General features: G+C 45.6%; 1 protein-coding gene across 7 annotated transcripts in view; it reads right to left on the bottom strand.

The window, feature by feature from the left end:
* abcc8 (ATP-binding cassette, sub-family C (CFTR/MRP), member 8) overlaps positions 1-24,042 on the bottom strand; it is a 349,595-nt gene that overhangs the window by 153,228 nt on the left and 172,325 nt on the right. For all 7 annotated transcript variants that reach the window (XM_070899879.1, XM_070899873.1, XM_070899876.1 and 4 more), the window contains exons 10-11: positions 18,460-18,594; positions 13,167-13,329 (exon numbers count right to left, since the gene is read on the bottom strand). In XM_070899879.1, the coding sequence (XP_070755980.1) occupies positions 13,167-13,329; positions 18,460-18,594 (298 nt within the window). The remainder of the gene's footprint in view (positions 1-13,166; positions 13,330-18,459; positions 18,595-24,042) is intronic.

Here is a 24,042-nt window from a genome sequence, read left to right as displayed (position 1 = left end):
AGAGAAGCAGCGCGAGCGTGCATGTGGCTTTGTCAGGAGAGCGGGCTTCCCCACAGTGCAGGGCGCCATTGACTGCAGCCATGTCACTTTGAGGGCATCGCATCGCAATCCTGAGGTAGTCCATAACCAGAAAGGCTCCCACTCACTGAATGTGCAGTTGGTGTGTGACCACACATGCCGAATCCTCACCGTCAATGCCCGCTATCATGGCAGCAGCCATGATGCCTTCCTCCTGTATCAGACCGGTGTGCCTGCTCGCTTCCAGCCACCACATCAAGCTCGCGGCTGGCTGGTTGGAGACAAGGACTATCCATTCTCCACCAGGCTCATGATTCCCCTCCACAACTCCAACACTCCTGCCCAGCACTTGCATAACAAGAACCATGCTGCCACCAGGTACATCATCGAGCAGACCATCGGAGTGCTCAAGCAACGGTTCCGCTGCCTTGATGACTCGGGAAGAGTCCTCCAGTACTTGGCTGAGCGGGTGTCCCTTTTTGACATCATCTGCTGCAGGCTACACAACTTTACCATCATGTGGGTGCAGCCAATTCGACCAGGCATATCTCCACCACCTCAGGAGGAGGAGAAGGAGCAGGAGGAGGACGAGAAGGAGGAGGAGCAGCAACAGCAGTGACGGAGGAGGCAGCCACTCATTCGGCATTCTGCAAGGGTGGTCCGCGACCGCCTCATCAGACTTCGGTTCCAATGAATTCCAGCCCATTTCCCGGTTGCTCTGCACGTTCCCATCAGCACATCAGTTTCCTCTTCTATACCACAGCCCCAAAACTGAAATGAGAGTCAGCACTAAATATGCAACATCCCAATTAAAATGTTATCTCATAACATTCACCACAATTATAAACAACAATTACATTTACTAATCACCCTTCTGCAAAATCTGATATCCCCTCTTAATACTGGCTATACTGATTCTAATGTTCCTTTGTAGTGTGTCCCCTGTGTCTGCAGCACGGCTGGTGGAAGGTTGCTGAGTGTCAGGCTCAGAAACTACAGGTGGCCTTGTAGGATGCCCTCGACCAGCTCTGGGCTAACTCTGGCACCACCTCAGGCTGGGCAGTGGCAGTCTGGGTTGGCTGGATGACAAGGGCAATGGCAGAGTGGCAGTGGTGAGCTCATGAATGCTGTCGATCGACTGGGCCTATATTCACTGGAATTTAGAAGGATGAGAGGGGATCCCATAGAAACATAGAAGATTCTGACGGGACTGGACAGGTTAGATGCGGGAAGAATGTTCCCGATGTTGGGGTAGTCCAGAACCAAGGGTCAGAGTCTAAGGATAAGGGGTAAGCCATTTAGGACTGAGATGAGGAGAAACTTCTTCACCCAGAGAGTTGTTAACCTGTGGAATTCCTTACCGCAGAGAGTTGTTGATGCGAGTTCATTGGATATATTCAAGAGGGAGTTAGATATAACCCTTACGGCTAAAGGGATCACGGGGTATGGAGAGAAAACAGGAAAGGGGTACTGAGGTGAATGATCAGCCATGATCTTATTGAATGGTGGTGCAGGCTCGAAGGGCCAAATGGCCTATTCCTGCATCTATTTTCTATGTTTCTATGTCATCATGAGAGAGGACAGCAGGTTCCTGCTCCACTGACTCACTGCCACTCCCCCGGGGAAGCACCTCAGCATCCCTCCCAATGTGCTGGAACACAGATTGGTGGCCTACTGCGACACTGTGAGATCCCTGGTCGATTGTAGTGGACCCAGCGACGATGGCAGCAGTCTTAGCTCGCGTAGCATCCAGCTGAGACTGCATGAGAGTGGTCTGAACTTTGATGCCACCAACCATTACAGCACTAAGACGGTTTGTTGCTTCTGCCTGTGCTGCAATGGAAGCTGCCACATCGCCCATGGCCTGCGTCATGAAGTCTGGATCCCCACGGACTCTCTGGGTGTCCACCATCATCTTCACATTGGCAGTGATGGGCTCAATGGTGTGCGCAGAGCTCTGTCCAAAGTGGAGGTGGGCTCCTCCACACTCTTCACTATTGCCGAGAGGCTCTCGGACACCCACTGCATCTATCATGTCAGATGCATGGCCATCACCCTTCTTGTGAACGCCTCTCTATCGAGGTCCTCATCTGAGTCCTGAGGAGCAGAACTCGCACACGAACTCATCCTTCGGGGAGCCAGCTCCCGAGCTACCCTTTCCCCATGGCCTTTCTGCAGCCCGCTAGTCCCTGGTGCATCACCCAGTGCTACTAAGCTACTCTCTACTAAGCTAACCTCTAACGAATGCATAGTGCCAGTCTCTGAGCTGGTGCCTGCGGGTGAGAGATGCAGTGACGGGGTGCTTGGGTCCTCCTCCTCTTCTCCTTCTTCACTATCATTGGCGGGCTCAGGGACAGGCTGGTCATCTGCTTGCTCATTATCTGAAAGCCAAAAAGGCACAAAACTCGTGTTAAAGTGAGGGCAGGGAGGCAGGAATGGAGCAAGGAAGGCAGACAGTATCAGGAGCTGAAAAGTGATAAAGCCTTCTGGTGTGAGAGGCAAGTGGGATGAGAAATGGAGAGAGTATAAAGATATCGTTGTTGCCCCCAGCGGGGTTGACGTCGCCGTCGACTACGGTGCCCACCACCTGCTGCCCAATGAGATGCAGCACTCGCTCCTCCAGGTCTGAGAGCTGCTGGAGCTGAGGTTCACCCCTGTCTGTCCTCTGCTGCTCCCTCCTATTGTGTGTCATCTTGGCCTGTAAAAGAAAGGAATGGGTGTGAATCAGAGTCCTGCTATGTGTCTGGGAGATATGCCTGCCGTGGTTGAATAGCTGTGAATGTAGAAAAGGTGTGAGATGAGGATGTGAGTTTGAGTAGCTGCACATGTTTAGTTGGGGAGTGGTGGTTTGCGCAGTGTGTAGAGACAGAGGTTGCGAGGCTGGTAAGTAGGAGTTGTTGAAGCATGTACTCACCTTGACCATCTTGACCTTGACTGTGGTTGTTGAATTTCTTACAGCACTGCATGAGGCTGCGTTGGATGACAGTGCTGGCCGAGATCCCCGCTGCTACTTCCCTCCTCATTGCCCTGAACATATGTTTGCTCGTGCTGTTGGGGAGGAGTTAAACTAATATGGCAGGGGGATGGGAACCTATGCAGGGAGACAGAGGGAAATAAAATGGAGGCAGAAGCAAAAGATAGAATGGAGAATAGTAAAAGTGGAGGTCAGAGAAACCCAAGGTAAAAAACAAAAAGGACCACATTATAGCAAAATTCTAAAGGGGCAAAGTGTGTTAAAATAAAAAACCTGAAGGCTCTGAGCCTCAATGCGAGGAGTATTCGGAATAAGGTGGGCAAATTAACTGCGCAGATAGCAGTTAACGGATATGATGTAATTGGCATCACAGAGACATGGCTCCAGGGTGACCAAGGCTGGGAACTCAACATCCAGGGGTATTCAACATTTAGGAAGGATAGACAGAGAGGAAAAGGAGGCGGGGTGGCATTGTTGGTTAAAGAGGAAATTAATGCAATAGTAAGGAGGGACATTAACCTGGATGATGTGGAATCAGTATGGGTGGAACTGCGGAATACCAAAGGGCAGAAAACGCTAGTGGGAGTTGTGTACAGGCCACCAAACAGTAGGAGTAAGGTTGGGGACAGCATCAAACAAGAAATTAGAGATGCGTACAATAAAGGTTCAGAGGTTATCATGGGCGACTTTAATCGACATATAGATTGGGCTAACCAAACTGGTAGCAATGCGGTGGAGGAGGATTTCCTGGAGTCTATTAGCGATGGTTTTCTAGACCAATATTTCAAGGAACCAACTAGAAAGCTGGCCATCCTAGACTGAGTGATGTGTAATGAGAAGGGACTAATTAGAAAGCTTGTTGTGCGAGGCCCCTTGGGGAAGAGTGACCATAATATGGTAGAATTCTTTATTAAGATGGAGAGTGACACAGTTAATTCGGAAACTTGGGTCCTGAACTTAAGGAAAGGTAACTTCGATGGTATGAGACGTGAATTGGCTAGAATAGACTGGCAAGGGACACTTAAAGGGTTAACGGTGGATAAGCAATGGAAAACATTTAAAGATCACATGGATAAACTTCAGCAATTGTATACTCCTGTCTGGAGTAAAAAATAAAATGGGGAAGGTGGCTCAACCGTGGCTAACAAGGGAAATTAAGGATAATGTTAAATCCAAGGAAGAGGCATATAAATTGGCCAGAAAAGGCAACAAACCTGAGGACTGGGAGAAATTTAGAATTCAACAGAGGAGGACGAAGGGTTTAATTAAGAGGGGGAAAATAGAGTGCGAGAGGAAGCTTGCAGGGAACATAAAAACTGACTGCAAAAGCTTCTATAAATATGTGAAGAGAAAAAGATTTGTGCAGACAAATGTAGGTCCCTTGCAGTCGTATTCAGGTGAATTTATAATGAGGAACAAAGAAATGGCAGACCAATTGAACAAATATTTTGATTCTGTCTTCACGAAGGAAGACACAAATAACCTTCCGAATGTACGAGGGGATAGTGGGTCTCATGAGAAGGAGGAACTGAAGGATATCCTTATTAGGCGGGAAATTGTGTTAGGGAAATTGACGGCTTGAAGGCCGATAAATCCCGGGGGCCTGATAGTCTGCATTCCAGAGTACTTAAGGAAGTGGCCCTAGAAATAGTGGAAGCATTGGTGATCATTTTCCAACAGTCTATCAACTCTGGATCAGTTCCTATGAACTGGAGGGTAGCTAATGTAACACCACTTTTTAAAAAAGGAGGGAGAGAGAAAACGGGTAATTATGGACCGGTTAGCCTGACATCAATAGTGGGGAAAATGTTGGAATCAATCATTAAGGATGAAATAGCAGCCCATTTGGAAGCAGTGACAGGATTGGTCCAAGTCAGCATGGATTTATGAAAGGGAAATCATGCTTGACGAATCTTCTGGAATCTTTTGAGGATGTAACTCGCAGAGTGGACATGGGAGAACCAGTGAATGTGGTGTACTTGGACTTTCAAAAGGCTTTTGACAAGGTCCCGCACAAGAGATTGATGTGAAAAATCAAAGCACATGGTATTGGGGGTAATGTACTGATGTGGATAGAGAACTGGTTGGCAGACAGGAAGCAGAGAGTCAGGATAAACGGGTCCTTTTCAGAATGGCAGGCAGTGACTCGTGGAGTGTCGCAGTGCTCAGTGCTGGGACCCCAGCTCTTTACAATATACATTATCGATTTAGATGAAGGAATTGAGTGTAATATCTCCAAGTTTGCAGATGACACTAAACTGGGTGGCGGTGTGAGCTGTGAGGAGGACGCTAAGAGGCTGCAGGGTGACTTGGACAGGTTAGGTAAGTGGGCAAATGCATGGCAGATGCAGTATAATGTGGATAAATGTGAGGTTATCCATTTTGGGGGCAAAAACACAAAGGCAGAATATTATCTGAATGGCGGCAGATTAGGAAAAGGGGAGGTGCAACGAGATCCGGGTGTCATGGTTCATCAGTCATTGAAAGTTGGCATGCAGGTCCAGCAGGCGGTGAAGAAGGCAAATGGTATTTTGGCCTTCATAGCAAGGGGATTTGAGTATAGGAGCAGGGAGGTCTTACTGCAGTTGTACAGGGCCTTGGTGAGGCCTCACCTGGAATATTGTGTTCAGTTTTGGTCTCCTAATCTGAGGAAGGACGTTCTTGCTATTGAGAGAGTGCAGCGAAGGTTCACCAGACTGATTCCAGGGATGGCTGGACTGACATATGAGGAGAGACTGGATCAACTGGGCCTTTATTCACTGGAGTTTAGAAGGATGAGAGGGGATCTCATAGAAACATACAAGATTCTGACGGGACTGGACAGGTTAGATGCAGGTAGAATGTTCCCGATGTTGGGGAAGTCCAGAACCAGGGGACATAGTCTTAGGATAAGGGGTAGGCCATTTAGGACTGAGATGAGGAGAAACTTCTTCACGCAGACAGTTGTTAACCTGTGGAATTCCCTGCCGCAGAGAGTTGTTGATGCCAGTTCATTGGATATATTCAAGAGGGAGTTAGATATGGCCCTTATGGCTAAAGAAATCAAGGGGTATGGAGAGAAAGCAGGAAAGGGGTACTGAGGGAATGATCAGCCATGATCTTATTGAATGACGGTGCAGGCTCGAAGGGCCGAACGGCTTACTCCTGCACCTATTTTCTATGTTTCTATGTTCCTAATGGCCTCCTTCCACTTGCTGGGAGCAGTGCTTTTCTCCTTTGCTCGACCGCCGCCACCAATGCTACGTCATTGAAACGGCGATCTCCCTCCCTTACAGCTGGATTAGCAGCAGCCATAGCAAAAAGTTATTGCAGTTCCTCTCAGGCCTCCTTCAGATGCAGAACTGCTGAAAATGAGCAGCTGCAACTTGATAGAACGTCCCCTTTAAGAGCTGGAATGAGCCAGTGTGAAGGATTGAAGGACGATTGCTGAATGCAAGTCACCTGAAACTGTGTAATGCTCTGGTGTTAGCGCCCCTGGAGCACTCCACTGAGGTCATTAGCGCTTGATTTACCGTTCCCCTTCCTTCCTGGGGCGCTAAAGCCCAACTTAGAAGTTAAGATTCATTTGTGACTGGCGCTAACTTTTCAAAATTTAAAAAGTCAGCACCCCGCGCACCAATTTGTGTTCACTGATATTTTGGAACCATTTTGCTGCAGTGCTTCACATTGTTCACCCACGATTTAGCATATCTGATCAAAATATTGGCTAAAAGCTAATTCACAATGTACATTTATTTGTGAGCTTGGTAGGGTTTGGAATGGCCTATTGATTAGGAACTTTTATTTTACTAATGAAACAATTCTTTAATACCAGGAAGAAAGTAATTTTAGAAAAGTACAAAGCACCGGGAGTAATAGGTAGACATGTGTGTGCTATTCTGAGGAAAGTGCAAAAAGTTGCGGGCTCACTCAGCAGGTCCGTACACAGTGGTGGAATGACACAGTGAGGTAAGCTATCTGGTCAAGATATGCAATTGACTACACAGGGGCTGGGTCTATCACATGAACATAATAAAGCCCTATCTCGACATGTAAAGGTTGTTATATAGTATTTACAGCACAGAAATAGGGCCATTCAGCCCAACAGGACCGTGCCGGTGTTTATGCTCCACATGAGCCTCCTCCCACCATCCTTCATCTAACCCCATCAACATATCCTTCTATTCCTTTCTTCCTCATGTGTTTATCTAGCTTCGCCTTAAATGCATCTGTGCTAGTTGCCTCAACTACTCCTTGTAGTGGCGAGTTCCACATTTTAACCACTCTCCGTGTAAAGAAGTTTCTCCTGAATTCCCTATTGGATTTATTAGTGACTATTTTATATTTATGACTCCTAGTTGTGGTCTCCCCTTAAAGACCGCTATCAGGTCACCCCTGTTATCTGTTTTCTGGAGAAAAGAGCCCCAGTCTGTTCAATAGAAACATAGAAACATAGAAACATAGAAAATAGATGCAGGAGTAGGCCATTCGGCCCTTCGAGCCTGCACCGCCATTCAATGAGTTCATGGCTGAACATGCAACTTCAGTACCCCATCCCTGCTTTCTCGCCATACCCCTTGATCCTCCTAGTAGTAAGAACTACATCTAACTCCTTCTTGAATATATTTAATGAATTGGCCTCAACAACTTTCTGTGGTAGAGAATTCCACAGGTTCACCACACTCTGGGTGAAGAAGTTTCTCCTCATCTCGGTCCTAAATGGCTGACCCCTTGTCCTTAGGCTGTGACCCCTGGTTCTGGACTTCCCCAACATTGGGAACATTCTTCCTGCATCTAACCTGTCTAAACCCGTCAGAATTTTAAACGTTTCTATGAGATCCCCTCTCATTCGTCTGAACTCCAGTGAATACAAGCCCAGTTGATCCAGTCTTTCTTGATATGTCAGTCCCGCCATCCCGGGAATCAGTCTGGTGAACCTTCGCTGCACTCCCTCAATAGCAAGAATGTCCTTCCTCAAGTTAGGAGACCAAAACTGTACACAATACTCCAGGTGTGGCCTCACCAAGGCCCTGTACAACTGTAGTAACACCTCCCTGCCCCTGTACTCAAATCCTCTCGCTACGAAGGCCAACATGCCATTTGCTTTCTTAACCGCCTGCTGTACCTGCATGCCAACCTTCAATGACTGATGTACCATCACACTCAGGTCTCGTTGCACCTCCCCTTTTCCTAATCTGTCACCATTCAGATAATAGTCTGTCTCTCTGTTTTTACCACCAAAGTAGATAACCTCACATTTATCCACATTATACTTCATCTGCCATGCATTTGCCCACTCACCTAACCTATCCAAGTTGCTCTGCAGCCTCATAGCATCCTCCTCGCAGCTCACACTGCCACCCAACTTAGTGTCATCTGCAAATTTGGAGATACTACATTTAATCCCCTCATCTAAATCATTAATGTACAATGTAAACATTGTACTTTCCTGATCGGTATAATCTCTGGTATCATCCTATTAAATCTTTTTTGCACCTTCTCCACTGCCTCCATATCCCTTTTTTTAATTAATAGAGACCAGAACTGTTCACAGTATTTCAATTGTGATCGAATCAAGGTTCTATGCAAGTTTACATAACTTCTCTGCTTTTCAATTCTATCCCTCTATAAATGAACCCCAGTGCTTTATTTTCTTCTTTATATCCTTATTAACCTCCGTTACTAATTTTAGTGATTTGTGTTTCCATAGCCCCAGATCCTTCTGCTCCTCTACCTCATTTAGACACATTTTCTAAGGAGTATGTAGCCTCCTTATTCTTCTGACCAAAATGTATCATTTCACACTTATCTATGTTGAAGTTAATTTGCCAATTACATGCCTATCCTGCAAATTTATTAATGTCTTTGTTCATTTTGTCACAGTTCTCCTCTGTAGTAACTGTACCTCCCCAATGTCGTCTGCAAATTTGGAATACTTCCGATTCCCAAGTCCAAACTGTTTAAGTAAATAGTGAATAACAGTGGTCCCAACACCGATCCTTCTGCAAAACCGCTTCCCATCTTTTGCCAGACTGAGTACCTACCTTTCACCCTTACTCTCTGTTTCTGTTTTGTAGTCAGCTTGCGATCCATTTTACTGCTTTTCCCCTGACTCCACATGTTCTGACCTTAGCCATGAGACGACTGTGTGCTAACTTATTGAAGGCCTTTTGGAAATTCAACTATATTACGCCTACTGCATTACCCTCGTCTATCCTTTCTGATACTTCTACAAAAAATCAATAAGGTTTGTCAAGCATGACCTACCCTTTTGACACATGAGCTGACTATTCTTTATCATATTTTCAGTTTCTAGATGTTGTTATATTATATCTTTGAGTAGGGATTCCATTATCTATCCTACCACCAATGTTAAGCTAATTTATCTACAGTTCCCTGGATTATTCTATCTCCCATTTTAAGTAAAGGAATCACATTAGCTGTCTATCAGCCCTCTGGTTCTATTCCCTTTTCTAATCAATTTATATCATCATCATCATAGGCAGTCCCTCGAAGCGAGGATGACTTGCTTCCACGCCAAAAAGAGATGAGTTCACAGGTGTTTCAATGAAAGACCTAATATTCCAGATCCTGAACTACACCTTGGAGGGTGGAAGATGCCTGTGCGTGGATTTTTTTAACGTGTGGTGGCCGTTGCACACCAGCCACCACACGGACTTGACAGAGCTAGGTCTTGGTCCAGTGGCAAGGGCTATTCAAGACGACTGGAGACCAGCTCTGCTGCACGGACCTAGTGCACACACATATCGCAGTGTGGGCTGTCCCGTGATGCCCCTGGGCCCTCGGCTCTTCTGGGCCCCAGACTCACGCCTCTCCTGGGCCCCGGTCACATCCCTCTCCGGACTCTTGCCGCTTCTTCGCCCTCCTGCTGTGCCTGCCCGCACTGCAATCAGTGACCTGGCTTTGGAGCCGTCGCCCTCCTGCAGTGGTATGCCGCCGCACGCTGCTCCCTCTTTTATATATACATCAATTTATATATACATATGTAATAGTGGCATTGTTATCTCTTCCCTAACCTCTTTGAATATACGCCTACGCAATTCATCCAGACCAGGGTTTTTATCCTTTGTAAGTTTGACTCGTTTATTAATTTTCTCCCCCTTTCTATCTTAAATTTCTATATATCTTCTTTGATCTCTTCTTCTAATGTCATGCCCGCCATATTAGTCTCCTTGGTAAATACTGAGGCAAAGTAAGTATTTAAAATTTCTGCCATTTTACTGTCATTATCTGAGAGTTTATCATGTGTATCTCTAAGTGGCCCTATCCCTATCCTGATTTTTCTTTTGTTATTTATGTGTCTGCAGAAAACTTTACTATTTCTTTTTATATTCCTCGCTAATTTAATTTTGTAATTTCTCTTTTCCTTCCTAATTTTTTTAAACATTTCTTTCCTAACCTTTTTGTATTTTCTTTTGTGATCCTCTCCTTTTTTGTCTATGTACTTAGTGTATGCCTTTTTGTTTAGTTTTAATTTTGCCCTTATTTATTGATTCATCCATGGTGTGTCATTATTGGCAAGCTTATTCTTTCTCTTTAGTGGGACGTGTATCCCCTGAACTCGATTGATCACTGTTTTAAATGCTTCCCACTGCTGCTTTATTTCTTTGTCAGTAAAATTTTCCAGTTTATTCCATTCCATTCTCAGGGGTTGAAATTGGGTTGTGGACGTCACCTGTTACTGCGCGCGGGAAGCGGCTAACGGCCGTCAAATGCCCACCGTCGTCGGTAAGCGGTGTTGATGCCGCAACCTAAATTCAGTCGGCTCTTTGGCAGAGGCGCCAAGAGTTAACACTGCGCCAGCTAACGCCTCCTGCGTGGTGATGTCATCCAGTGTACAACGCCTCTTTAATGCCTGTCGCTACATTTGCTTTGTACGGTTGCCGTACAAACAGGCAGCGGTACAGCCAGGAAAAAGTTGTCGTAAAAGAGCGGATCTCGGGCAGAATCACCCAGAAAGGAAGGTAAGTTTTTCTCTTTATTTATTTCAGCATGTTTGTGTGTGTGTGTGTGTGTGTGGATTGGAGAAGTTTTAGTTCTTTTCTTCCCGTTTTTTTCTAGCATGGTGGCAGCCTCCCGTCAGGAAAATGAGTAAGCCCCCTGAACTCCCGCCCGAGATGAGTGTGCAACGCCACCTTTTAGTGCTGCTCTCTCATCTTTGGGCGTAAAAACTGAAATTAGAACTTTGAGGCTGCACCTAACGCCCGGCGGTAAAATCAGCACTCAGGCGGTGACACCGCTTCAAAAACAGCGGGACCCAATTTCGAGCCCTCAATCTTTATCTTAAACATTATGTTGTTATTGCTGTTGCCCAGTTGTTCCCGTACGCTTACTTCTCGTATCTGTTCTGGTTCATTTTCCATTATTAGATCCAGTGCTCCCTCTCTTGTTGGGAATTTTACATACGGGATAATAAAGTAGTCCTGCACACATTGTAAAAACACCATTTCCTGTACCCCTTTTGCTATCTCTTCTTGCCAGCTCATTTGGGGGTAGTTAAAATCTCACACGATTATTACTCTATATAGATCCTTTGCTCATTTCATATATTTGCTTACATATTTCTCCCTCCACCAATTTCCACTATTAGATGGTCTGTAGTATACCCCTATTAGCGTGATCAATCCCTTCTTGTTTTTATTGCAATACATATGGATTCTGTTTCTATCCTTCTGTTAGTTATTTCGTTTTTTACTACTGCCTTTCTATTATCTCTGTTCAGTACAGTAACCCCACCTTCTTCTTCCTTTCCTATCCTTTATGATTATGTTATAAACTGCAATATTTTGTTGCCAGTCCTGTTCTTTATATAGCCATGTTTCAGTTATTCCTACTACATCTGATTGCTCGCTATGGATTACCGCCTCCAGTTCCCCTGTTTTATTTTGGATGCTGTGTATATTGCTGTACAGGCAGTTTAATTCATCCTTAATAGTTGTTATTTTTACTTTATTTTTAACAGTCCTTTTATACTTGTTTTATAACTAGCCCCTTATGTTTATTTATTATGATTGCTATTAATAGGACAGAATCATCATCATAGGCAGTCCCTCGAAGCGAGGATGACTTGCTTCCACACCAAAAAAGGGATAAGTTCACAGGTGTTTCAATGAAGGACCTAATATTCCAGATCCCGAACTACATGTTGAAGGGTGGAAGATGTCTGTGCGTGGATTTTTTTAACGTGTGGTGGCCGTTGCACACCAGCCACCACACGGGCTTGACAGAGCTAGGTCTTGGTCCAGTGGCAAGGGTTATCCAAGACGACTGGAGATCAGCTCTGCTGCACGGACCTAGTGAGCACACACATATCGCAGTGTGGGCTGGCCCGTGCTGCCCCTGGGCCCTCGCCTCTTCTGGGCCCCAGACTCACGCCTCTCCTGGGTCCCGGTCACTTCCCTCTACAAACTCTTGCCGCTCCTTCGCCCTCCTGCTGTGCCTGCCCGCACTGCAATCAGCGACCAAGATCGACTGCCAAATAGTAACACTTTAGGGAGAGAATAGGTGTGATATAACAACCTTCATGTTAAAATATTTGATCTTTTGTAAGGCAAGAAGATATTTTCAGTTATGATGTGCAATTAAGGAATATAAAAATGAATCACTATGGACCAACAAGTTTCTGACAGAGTTGATCAGATACTGGGACAAAGTCAAATGTCAAAAGGGGTCTTGCACATGATGACTCCACATGATTCACAATTTATTTACTGGTGACGTGTTCATATATAAGAAAGATATATACAATTAACTTTGCCATCCTTATTTTCTTTATGAAAGGAGCAGTGAGATTAGTTCCGACCTTCCAGAAGTCTGTTCAGGGTCACCATATTCACATTACTACTCATGTCTAAACTGAAGATCCCTTCAATAATTAAAGAAGGAATGATTTCCCAACCATGTCATCTCCTGTAAAGAGAAGGGGGCTATACATTGTTATAACTAAACCCGATTATAAAATGCTTCCTGTAGGTTGCTACACAAGTCGACCTTTTTTTTAAAAAAAAGCAGTCCTGTTTTGGTTGCATGACTTATCTTATCCAAGTTCTATGGAGTGTAAAGAATAAAGAAACAGTTTCAATCAAGTTTGATGAATAAGTGCAATAAAAATAAAAATAAGCAAACATCAAAGTGACATTGCACCTTTTAAAATGAAATGGGAACTGATTCTTACTAGATATGCAGGTGTAGAGGGCAAAGGATTTGAGACTTGTTAGCTCCTTGTGTCGAGTCTCTTCCACACTCTTATGGAAGATTTGCTCCCAAGCATAGAGTTTAAGTAATTTGATTCCTCGCAGCAGTTCAGTAGTTTTTCTCAAACGCTCACTTGAATAATCCTGCAATAGGAAGGACAATTAATGGCTGAACCTGGAGAAGGACAAATTAATCTAACAAGAACATCGAAGCAGCAGAACTGTCTGTCAGCCCTGTTGATTATCTCAACCATGGTATGTGATGGTGTCCTTTTCTTTCAAATTCATTTCTTTACTTTTTTTTTTGGCTCATGAAGGTTAGAAAATTCATTGTTGGTGAATGGAGTACATTCACACTTTTGTAACAAATGTCAGCACCAAGCACTCCCAGGTTAAGTAGCATAGGCATATGTAAAATAAAACTTACTCTGTTCTGATCCAACTATGTGCTTTACCCTGAGAAGAGAAATGTACTCCAAAAAGCACCAGTCCTCATATTTCACACTTTAATAATCTCCCAGAATGCTACTGGAATATTTGTTGAATTATAGGCAGCTTTTGGTCTGCCAGGTAGGAATTGTGCTTAGATTGACTCAACAACAACACACAACTTGCATTTATATAGCACCTTTAATATAGTAAAATGTCCCAAGGCACCTCACAGGAGTGTAATCAGAAAAAGTTGACACCAAGCCAATAAGAAGACATTAGGACAAGTGGCTTGGTCAATGAGGTAGGTTTTAAGGAGCGTCTTAAAGGAGGAGAGAGAGGCAGAGAGGTGGAGAGATGGAACAGTTTAGGGAGAGAATCACAGAACTAAGGGCCTAGACAACTGAAGGTACGGCCGCCAATGGTGGGACGAAGGAGGTCAGGGCTGCACAAGAGGCCAGAATTGGAGGAAGGCAGACCTCTCGAAGGGTTGTATGACGGGAGCAGGTTTCAGAGTTAGGGAGAGGGCAACTCAAACTCATTTTACAGAGGATGGTTACGGTGCAGTTATGCTGGCATTTTCACGTAGATGTACAGCATGTTTCCTAAGTATACACACAAGAAATCATAGTATAACACCCAAGTACACTAAAACATGCAGTGGAAGATCTCTTCACACCACTTTGAATTCTTGCCAACGGCACCACAGATGTTGAGAACTGATATCTAGAGGAGGTGTAAATGGGAATATCAGCAGTATCAGCAACAGTTGCCGTCCAAAAAAATGAGGGCAGAGGTTATGATCTGAATTTGTTGAACTATATGTTGATTCCCATTTACACCTCCTCTGGAACCATCTTTTGTTTCTTGTCCCATTATCATCCCCTTTAGCCTTTGCACCATTTTGTCATTTAACCTCTCCTGCCTTCCACCTTATCACAGACCTACCCTTTTGTTCTTCCTCCCCTCCCTCCTTTCCCTGCCTCTGCACTTGCTTAAGTTCGTTGAGGGAAGTGATCGGGGCCCAGGAGAGGCGTGAGTTCGGGGCCCAGAAGAGGCGAGGGCCCAGGGGCAGCACGGGCCAGCCCACACTGCGATATGTGTGCGCACTAGGTCCGTGCAGCAGAGCAGGTCTCCTGTCGTCCTGGTTAACCCTTGTCACTGGACTAAGACCTAGCTCTGTCAAGCCCGTGTGGTGGCTGGTGTGAAATGGCCACCACATGTTAAAAAAATCCACCCAAAGGCATCTTCCACCCCTCAACATGTAGTTCGGGATCTGGAATATTAGGTTCTTCATTGAAACACCTTTTCAGCATGGAAGCAAGTCATCTTCCTTTCGAGGGCCTATGACTTGTTTAAAACCTGTTACATCTCTCACTTTTCCAGTTCTGATGAAAGGTCATGGACCTGAAAATTGGTTGGAATTTTCCAGAGTGTCAGCGGGTGGGATCAGTGGCAGGTCGGCTGGGAAAGTGTTTTCTTTTGACAGCGGGTCGGGAACCCGCTGTCAACCCTCCACAATGTACCTTTCCCAATGTCGGGTCTGTCAGCGCTGAGCAGACCTGACAGGCAGCGGCGGCGACCAAATTAAACTAATTATAATGTACTTACCAAACCCTTAACTGGCTTTTTTACCTTACGTTTTACTTTAACTTCATGGTCACAGGAACCACGCTGTTTGGTGACCATGTCTGTCAACCTGAGGCGGGAGTTCAGTGGTCATTGCTCCCGCTGACTACTTGACAGCTTCAAATGTACAGTAAAAGCTCCCACCTGACAGATCATCACTTTCCTCAGCCACAAGCTGTTCCTCGCTGCATTTCCACAACAGATTCAGCATGCTGCAAGTCTTTCCTCAAGTCTCCATCCAGTTTCACCTCATTACCTCTCTCACCAATGATAGATTGCTTCTGTCATCTGTACTTCACCTGCCATCTATCCCATCAGCATGGGTGCCATTTATACTGTCTCACCTTGGTCCTTAGAATCGGACCACGATGAGCCCCACATGATGCGCTAGGTTGGCACCACCCCACACCAACACCATAAAGCATCGGTACAATAACCAAGCCATTCCTTTCACACTCATCACCAATGCAGGGGGTAACATTATGGCTAAATTCTCCTCCTTGTTTTCAAATCCCGCCATGGCCTCGCCCCTCCCTATCTCTGTAATCTTCTCCAGGCCCACAACCCCCCACGAGATATTTGCACTTCTCTAATTCTGACCTCTTGAGCATCCCTGATTTTAATCACTCAACCATTGGTGGCTGTGTCTTCAGCTGCCTAGGCCCTAAGCTCTGGAATTCCCTCCCTAAACCTCTCCACCTCTCTTTCCTCTTTTAATATGCTCCTTAAAATCTACCTCTTTGGTCAAGCTTTTGGTCATCTGCCCTAGACAGCTGTGGAGGCTGGGTTAATGAATATATTTAAGGTGGAGATAGACAGATTTTTGAGCAATAAGGGAGTTAAGGGTTATGGAGAGTGGGCAGGGGAGTGGAGTTGAGGCCAAGATCAGATCAGCCATAATCTTATTAAATGGTGGAGCAGACTCGACGGGCCAAATGGCCTACTCCTGCTCCTATTTCTTATGTTCTTAAGTAATAGGGTTTTTTTATGTTCCAAATTTATTTCAATTTTCCTATCCATTTATCAGCAAATGTATTACTTTCCATTTCTAGCAAGATTAAGCATTTGGGATGTAGATTCCTATTTTTCGTAAAAGAAAAATAAACCCAACTTAGTTGGGCTTATTTGTTTTATGTGAGGGTCTGAATACTTTTGTTTTCTCCCCCAGCTACAGAATGATGGAAGACTTGCTTTGGGAGTCTCGTGTCCGGCATGCGAACAATGCGGTCCGCCCAGCTGCTCTGTAACCACTTACTAGTGGGTTGGGTGCACGTGAGCAACACAGGTTAGTCTCGATGCCAGTTCAACCATTCTGAGAGAAACATCTTTGAATTGGTACTTCCCTTTAATGACCCAAACATGAAAGGAGCTTTGTTATGTGAAGAATTGGTGCCATGAGCCCACTTCTATCACTTTGTGGCACAGAATGATAGCGCATCAAACTGCGCTGCTCCACAAATCCCGAGTTCAACTGAACGTAGGACCAATAATACATATATCTCAGAGTAATAATAGGGAGTATTTGGATGTCAGAGGTTGTCAGATCCTTAAACTTCTGAACCTACGCATTTTAAGGTTACTTGGGTAAACGATATAATAATTTGCTATTATATGTTTTTTTTAAATAAAATAAAAATAATTTTGAATATGAGGGGGATGCAATGCTAGCTCAGTTTACTGTAGTGCCTGTGTGTCATGCGTGAAGTCAGGTGGCTTGCCCTCAGAATTCTGTTAGAGGTGTTCTTAGCTGCAAGGAGCTATGTGAAAAAGGGCTGGGAATCCATCCAGTTTTACATCCTTGTGGTAAAATGTTTGCTTCTGTGGTGTATAATGTGGTGTATGTAGCACACAAATCACTGACTTCACACAGTCTGGTGTAAGTCTAACTGCTGTGACCTTCGTCCTTTATTGTTCAGCTCCAGAGTGCCTCCCAGGTGTGGTGGTCAGCCTTATATAGTCCTTATTACAGGTACTACCAGGGTTTCCCACCGCAGCGCCCTCTGTGGTGTGGCATAGTACTTACATTACATTTAAGATACTGGGACGATACACACATCATTACATAACAGCTTCCACTCAGTATATTTTCACAGCAACGTAGCTGAAATAGACACTAGTGGAATGGTGGAGTAAACCAGTATCCCACCACTCTGTGGCATGACACACAGGTACTACAGTACACTGAGCTAGCATTGCATCCCCCTTATATTTAAAAGTATTTTAATTTTATTTAAAAAAAAACCCATATAATAGCAAATTATTATATCATTTTCCCAAGTAACCTTAAAATGTGTAGGTTCAGAAGTTTAAGGATCTGACAACCTCTGACATCCAAATATTCCCTATTATTACTCCGAGATATATGTATTATTGGTCCTTCGTTCAATTGAACTGGGGATTTGTGGAGCAGCGCAGTTTGATGCGCTATCATTCTGTGCCACAAAGTGACAGAAGTGGGCTCATGGCCCCAATTCTTCACATAACAAAGCTTCTTTCATGTTTGGGTTATTAAAGGGAGGTACCAATTCAAAGATGTTTCCCTCAGAATGGTTGAACTGGCATCGAGACTAACCTGTGCTGCTCACGTGCACCCGACCCACTAGTAAGTGGTTACAGAGCAGCTGGGCGGGCCGCATTGTCCGCATGCCGGACACGAGACTCCCAAAGCAAGCGCTCTACTTGGAACTCCTTCATGGCAAACGAGCCCAAGGTGGGCAGAGGAAACGTTTCAAAGACACCCACAAAGCCTCCCTGATAAAATGCTACATCCTCACCCAACCTGGGAATCCCTGGCCAAAGACCGCCCTAAGTGGAGGAAGAGCATCCGGGAGGGCGCTGGGCACCTCGAGTCTCATCGCTGAGAGCATGCAGAAATCAAGCACAGGCAGCGGAAAGAGCGTGCGGCAAACCAGCCCCACCCACCCTTTCCCTGTCTGTCTGTCCCACCTGAGACAGAGATTGTGGTTCTCGTATTGGACTGTTCAGTCACCTAAGAACTCATTTTTAGAATGGAAGCAAGTCTTCCTCGATTCCGAGGGACTGCCTATGATAATGACAGTGCAGCAAAGACATAACTTTGGGATCAGGTCTCTTGTTTACCTGCTTAGTGGGTGTGAAAGAGATAAAAGGAACAAAAATAATTTTGATAAACAAATCAGCATTAGCCGAAAGCTAAGACGTATTATAGGGTCATTTTTTTATTTAAGTGATACTCACCAATGTGCTTCTCTGGGCCTGAGAGAATTTGGTCGCTACAAAATACTGGACAGGGGCCAGCACTGCTATCACCGTTGCTCCAATTAAGGCACTAATTCCAAGGAGGGAGTAGAGAAGAATCACGCCTACAATAATCTGCAATAAAACAAAATGACAATTTAGACAGGTATTCACTTAGCACTGCAATGTAATGATAGTAAAAAAAACCCAGATATATTCTGCTTTTAGACCTGCTTTTGTGCCCTTTAAATCTTGAAGTGTGACTCATACACAAAAGTGATACTGGATAGCAATCATCACTTCAAAATGCCAAACAGGTTTGTTCATTTTGTGGCTGTGACTGCCAGTTTAAACAACATTATTGTTAATGAATGTTAAAAGTGAGGTGAAAACGATTTCTTTACAAGGATGGACTCTAAAGCTAAATTCCACACTGATCTAGATTTGGATGTTTGTGGAAGAAATCTAACTGGTAATGCAATTCAGATTGACCAGTACACAAAACAATTATATGTCATCTATATGCATTATAAGTTGGTTGCTTGTCCTTTTAGAAACATATCCCATGTATTTGCTAGTTGGTGGGGTTATCATAAAAATGAAGCAACAACAGAATATCGGTGTCTTTGCTGCAATTTGTTTACTGTCCGTGTTGCCGAGCTGCCTATTGTGGAAAGTAGGGAGAAGTACATCAGAGTTTCTTGGTGGTGGTGGATGAGGGCACCTTGTTGCTTAATGGCAATGGAGGAGGGGTATTGGGATCAATGTTTATTGGTAGCTATATAAGTATTCCGTTCACTACGGGGCACAACGACATATTTACGGCGAGACAACTGCAAGAGAACAGCACCGACCCTTTTACATGGCCTTCTTTGACCTTACAAAGGCCTTTGACACTCTTAACCACGAGAGATTATGGAGCGTCCACCTCCGTTTCGATGCCCCCAAAAGTTTGTCGCCATCCTCTGCCGGCTCCGCGATGACATGCAGGCCGTGATCCTGACCAATGGATCCACCACAGACCCAATCCACATCAGGACTGGGGTCAAGCAGGGCTGCGTCATCGCACCAACCCTCTTCTTGATCTTCCTCACTGCAATGCTCCATCTCACACTCAATAAGCTCCCCGCTGGATTGAAAATAAACTGTTGAACCAGTGGGAACCTGTTCAACCTTCGTTGCCTACAGACCAGATCCAAGACCGTCCCATCCTCTGTTGTCGAGCTACAGTACGTGGAAAATGCTTGCGTCTGCGCACTTTCAGAGGCTAAACTCCAAGTCATAGTCAACATCTTCACCAAGGCTTACAAAAAGCATGGGCCTTACATTAAACATCCGTAAGACAAAGGTCCTCCACCAACCTGACCCCGCCACACAGCACTGTCCCCCCCAGTCATCAAGATCCATGGCGCAGCCCTGGACAACGTGGACCACTTTCCATACTCGGGAGCCTACTATCAGCAAGGACAGACATCGATGACAAGGTTCAACACCGCCTCCAGTGCACCAGCGCAGCCTTCGGCCGCCTAAGGAAGAGAGTGTTCGAAAATCAGGCCCTCAAATCTGGCACCAAGCTTATGGTCTACAGGGCTGTAGTGATACCCGCCCTCCTGTATGGCTCAGAAACGTAGACAATATAAAGTAGACACCTCAAATCGCTGGAGAAATACCACCAACAATGTCTCCGCTAGATCCTGCAAATCCCCTTGGAGGACAGACGCACCAACGTTAGCGTCCTGATCAGGCCAACATCCCCAGCATCAAAGCACTGACCACACTCGACCAGCTCCACTGGGCAGGCCACATTGTTCGCATGCCAGACACAAGACTCCCAAAGCAAACGCTCTACTCGGAACTCCTGCACAGCAAGCGATCCCAAGGTGGGCAGAGGAAATGTTTCAAGCACATGCTCAAAAGCCTCCCTGATAAAGTGCAACATCCCCACCGACAGCTGGGAGTCCCTGGCCAAAGACCGCCCTAAGTGGAGGAAGAGCATCTGGGAGGGCGTTGCGCATCTCGAATCTCATCGCCGAGAGCATGCAGAAATCAAACGCAGGCAGCGGAAGGAGCATGGGGCAAACCAACTCCCCACCCACCCTTTCCTTCGACCACTGTCTGTCCCACCTGCGACAGAGACTGTAATTCCCGTATTGGACTGTTCGGTCACCTGAGAACTCACTTTTAGAGTGGACGCAAGTCTTCCTCGATTTCGAGGGACTGCCTATGATGATGATGATGACGGTAGCTGTGGTGAGATACATCTTTGTTCCCTTTTCCTGAACTGTACTTCAATCAATAGACTAATGTTCTTCAGATTAATGATTCAGACCATTTGAATTCTAAGTGGTCCAGATTCTGCTGAGTTTATAGCTAACATCCTCATTCAATACCAAGTAATTGGAGGGTTTTTTTCCAGTGGGAACCATCTCCTCCTTAATAAAAATGCTATCATTATGAAATTAGATTAGCAGTCTGCGCAGCCTCTGGCCTGCGAGCACCATCGGAGCAGGCTGGGGGGCGGAAGGAGCAGTGTGGCGCCATACCACTCCAGAGAGCAGCACGTGCTGCAGCAGGAGAGCAGCGGTGTGAAGAGGGCGACTGGGTTGGATGTCACCAAAATCCAGGTCAGTGATTGGAGTATGGGCAGGTACAGCAGGAGCGGCGAGGTCGGGGCGAAGGAGCAGCGAGAGACTGTGGAGGGATGTGATCGGGGCCCAGGAGAGGCACGAGTTCGGGGCCAGAAGAGGCGAGGGCCCAGGGGCAGCATGGGCCAGCCCACACTGCGATATGTGTGCGCACTAGGTCCGTGCAGCAGAGCTGGTCTCCAGTCGCCTTGCTTAATCCTTGTCACTGGACCAAGACCTAGCTCTGTCAAGCCTGTGTGGTGGCTGGTGTGCAACGGCCACCACACGTTAAAAAAATCCACGCACAGGCATCTTCCACCCTTCAAGATTTAGTTCGGGACCTGGATTTAAATCCTTTATTGAAACACCTGTGAACTTTTTGACGTGGAAGCAAGTCATCTTCGATTCGATGGACTATCTATGATGATGATAATGAGATTAGAGACATCAGGACTCCCGATTGTTAGATACATCACACAGTGTGGAGCTGAACTGCAGACTAGCAAGGTCTTACATCCAATTCCTGGTCTGTGCTGAGTCAGCTTATCTCAGGCAGAGCAGCAGTACTGAGGGCTACAATTGGTCTCATAGAAACATAGAAACATAGAAAATAGGTGCAGGAGTAGGCCATTCGGCCCTTCTAGCCTGCACCGCCATTCAATGAGTTCATGGCTGAACATTCAACTTCAGTACCCCATTCCTGCTTTCTCGCCATACCCCTTGATCCCCCTAGCAGTAAGGACCTCATCTAACTCCTTTTTGAATATATTTAGTGAATTGGCCTCAACAACTTTCTGTGGTAGAGAATTCCACAGGTTCACCACTCTCTGGGTGAAGAAGTTCCTCCGCATCTCGGTCCTAAATGGCTTACCCCTTATCCTTAGACTGTGACCCCTGGTTCTGGACTTCCCCAACATTGGGAACATTCTTCCTGCATCTAACCTGTCTAACCCCGTCAGAATTTTATATGTTTCTATGAGGTCCCCTCTCATTCTTCTGAACTCCAGTGAATACAAGCCCAGTTGATCCAGTCTTTCTTGATAGGTCAGTCCCGCCATCCCGGGAATCAGTCTGGTGAACCTTCGCTGCACTCCCTCAATAGCAAGAATGTCCTTCCTCAGGTTAGGAGACCAAAACTGTACACAATACTCCAGGTGTGGCCTCACCAATGCCCTGTACAACTGTAGCAACACCTCCCTGCCCCTGTACTCAAATCCCCTTGCTATGAAGGCCAACATGCCATTTGCTTTCTTAACCGCCTGCTGCACCTGCATGCCAACCTTCAATGACTGATGTACCATGACACCCAGGTCTCTTTGCACCTCCCCTTTTCCTAATCTGTCACCATTCAGATAATAGTCTGTCTCTCTGTTTTTACCACCAAAGTGGATAACCTCACATTTATCCACATTATACTTCATCTGCCATGCATTTGCCCACTCACCTAACCTATCCAAGTCGCTCTGCAGCCTCACAGCATCCTCCTCGCAGCTCACACTGCCACCCAACTTAGTGTCATCCGCAAATTTGGAGATACTACATTTAATCCCCTCATTTAAATCATTAATGTACAGTGTAAACAGCTGGGGCCCCAGCACAGAACCTTGCGGTACCCCACTAGTCACTGCCTGCCATTCTGAAAAGTACCCATTTACTCCTACTCTTTGCTTCCTGTCTGACAACCAGTTCTCAATCCATGTCAGTACACTACCCCCAATCCCATGTGCTCTAACTTTGCACATCAATCTCTTGTGTGGGACCTTGTCGAACGCCTTCTGAAAGTCCAAATATACCACATCAACTGGTTCTCCCTTATCCACTCTACTGGAAACATCCTCAAAAAATTCCAGAAGATTTGTCAAGCATGATTTCCCTTTCACAAATCCATGCTGACTTGGACCTATCATGTCACCTCTTTCCAAATGCACTGCTATGACATCCTTAATAATTGATTCCATCATTTTACCCACTACCGATGTCAGGCTGACCGGTCTATAATTCCCTGTTTTCTCTCTCCCTCCTTTTTTAAAAAGTGGGGTTACATTGGCTACCCTCCACTCCATAGGAACTGATCCAGAGTCAATGGAATGTTGGAAAATGACTGTCAACGCATCCACTATTTCCAAGGCCACCTCCTTAAGTACTCTGGGATGCAGTCCATCAGGCCCTGGGGATTTATCGGCCTTCAATCCCATCAATTTCCCCAACACAATTTCCCGGCTAATAAGGATTTCCCTCAGTTCCTCCTCCTTACTAGACCCCCCGACCCCTTTTATAACTGGAAGGTTGTTCGTGTCCTCCTTCGTGAATACCGAACCAAAGTACTTGTTCAATTGGTCCGCCATTTCTTTGTTCCCCGTTATGACTTCCCCTGATTCTGACTGCAGGGGACCTACATTTGTCTTTACTAACCTTTTTCTCTTTACATATCTATAGAAACTTTTGCAATCCGTCTTAATGTTCCCTGCAAGCTTCTTCTCATACTCCATTTTCCCTGCCCTAATCAAACCCTTTGTCCTCCTCTGCTGAGTTCTAAATTTCTCCCAGTCCCCAGGTTCGCTGCTATTTCTGGCCAATTTGTATGCCACTTCCTTGGCTTTAATACTATCCCTGATTTCCCTTGATAGCCACGGTTGAGCCACCTTCCCTTTTTTATTTCTATGCCAGACAGTGTGGTTAGCCTCAGAAAAGGAAATTGAAACAGTGTTCCTGCTCTTGACTGCTATTCAGGGAATCCTGCTGGCAAGTGCATGCATCGACATCACTGATGACAAGATTGGTCTTGACTGTGATGTTGAATAGCCCGCTTTCAGTCACTGCTCAGGCTCAACACGAAGAATGGCGACTTCGCTGATTGTCCAGAGCTTTTCCAGGTTCTATAGAATCGCATATCAATAAGTACGACTGCCTTCACTTTACAGGCACCTCAAATTAATATGGACACAATGCACTAGTACCG

This window comes from Pristiophorus japonicus, chromosome 14, assembly GCF_044704955.1.
Source record: "Pristiophorus japonicus isolate sPriJap1 chromosome 14, sPriJap1.hap1, whole genome shotgun sequence".
NCBI lineage: Eukaryota > Metazoa > Chordata > Chondrichthyes > Pristiophoridae > Pristiophorus > Pristiophorus japonicus.
This window is presented reverse-complemented; position numbering and strand designations above follow the sequence as displayed.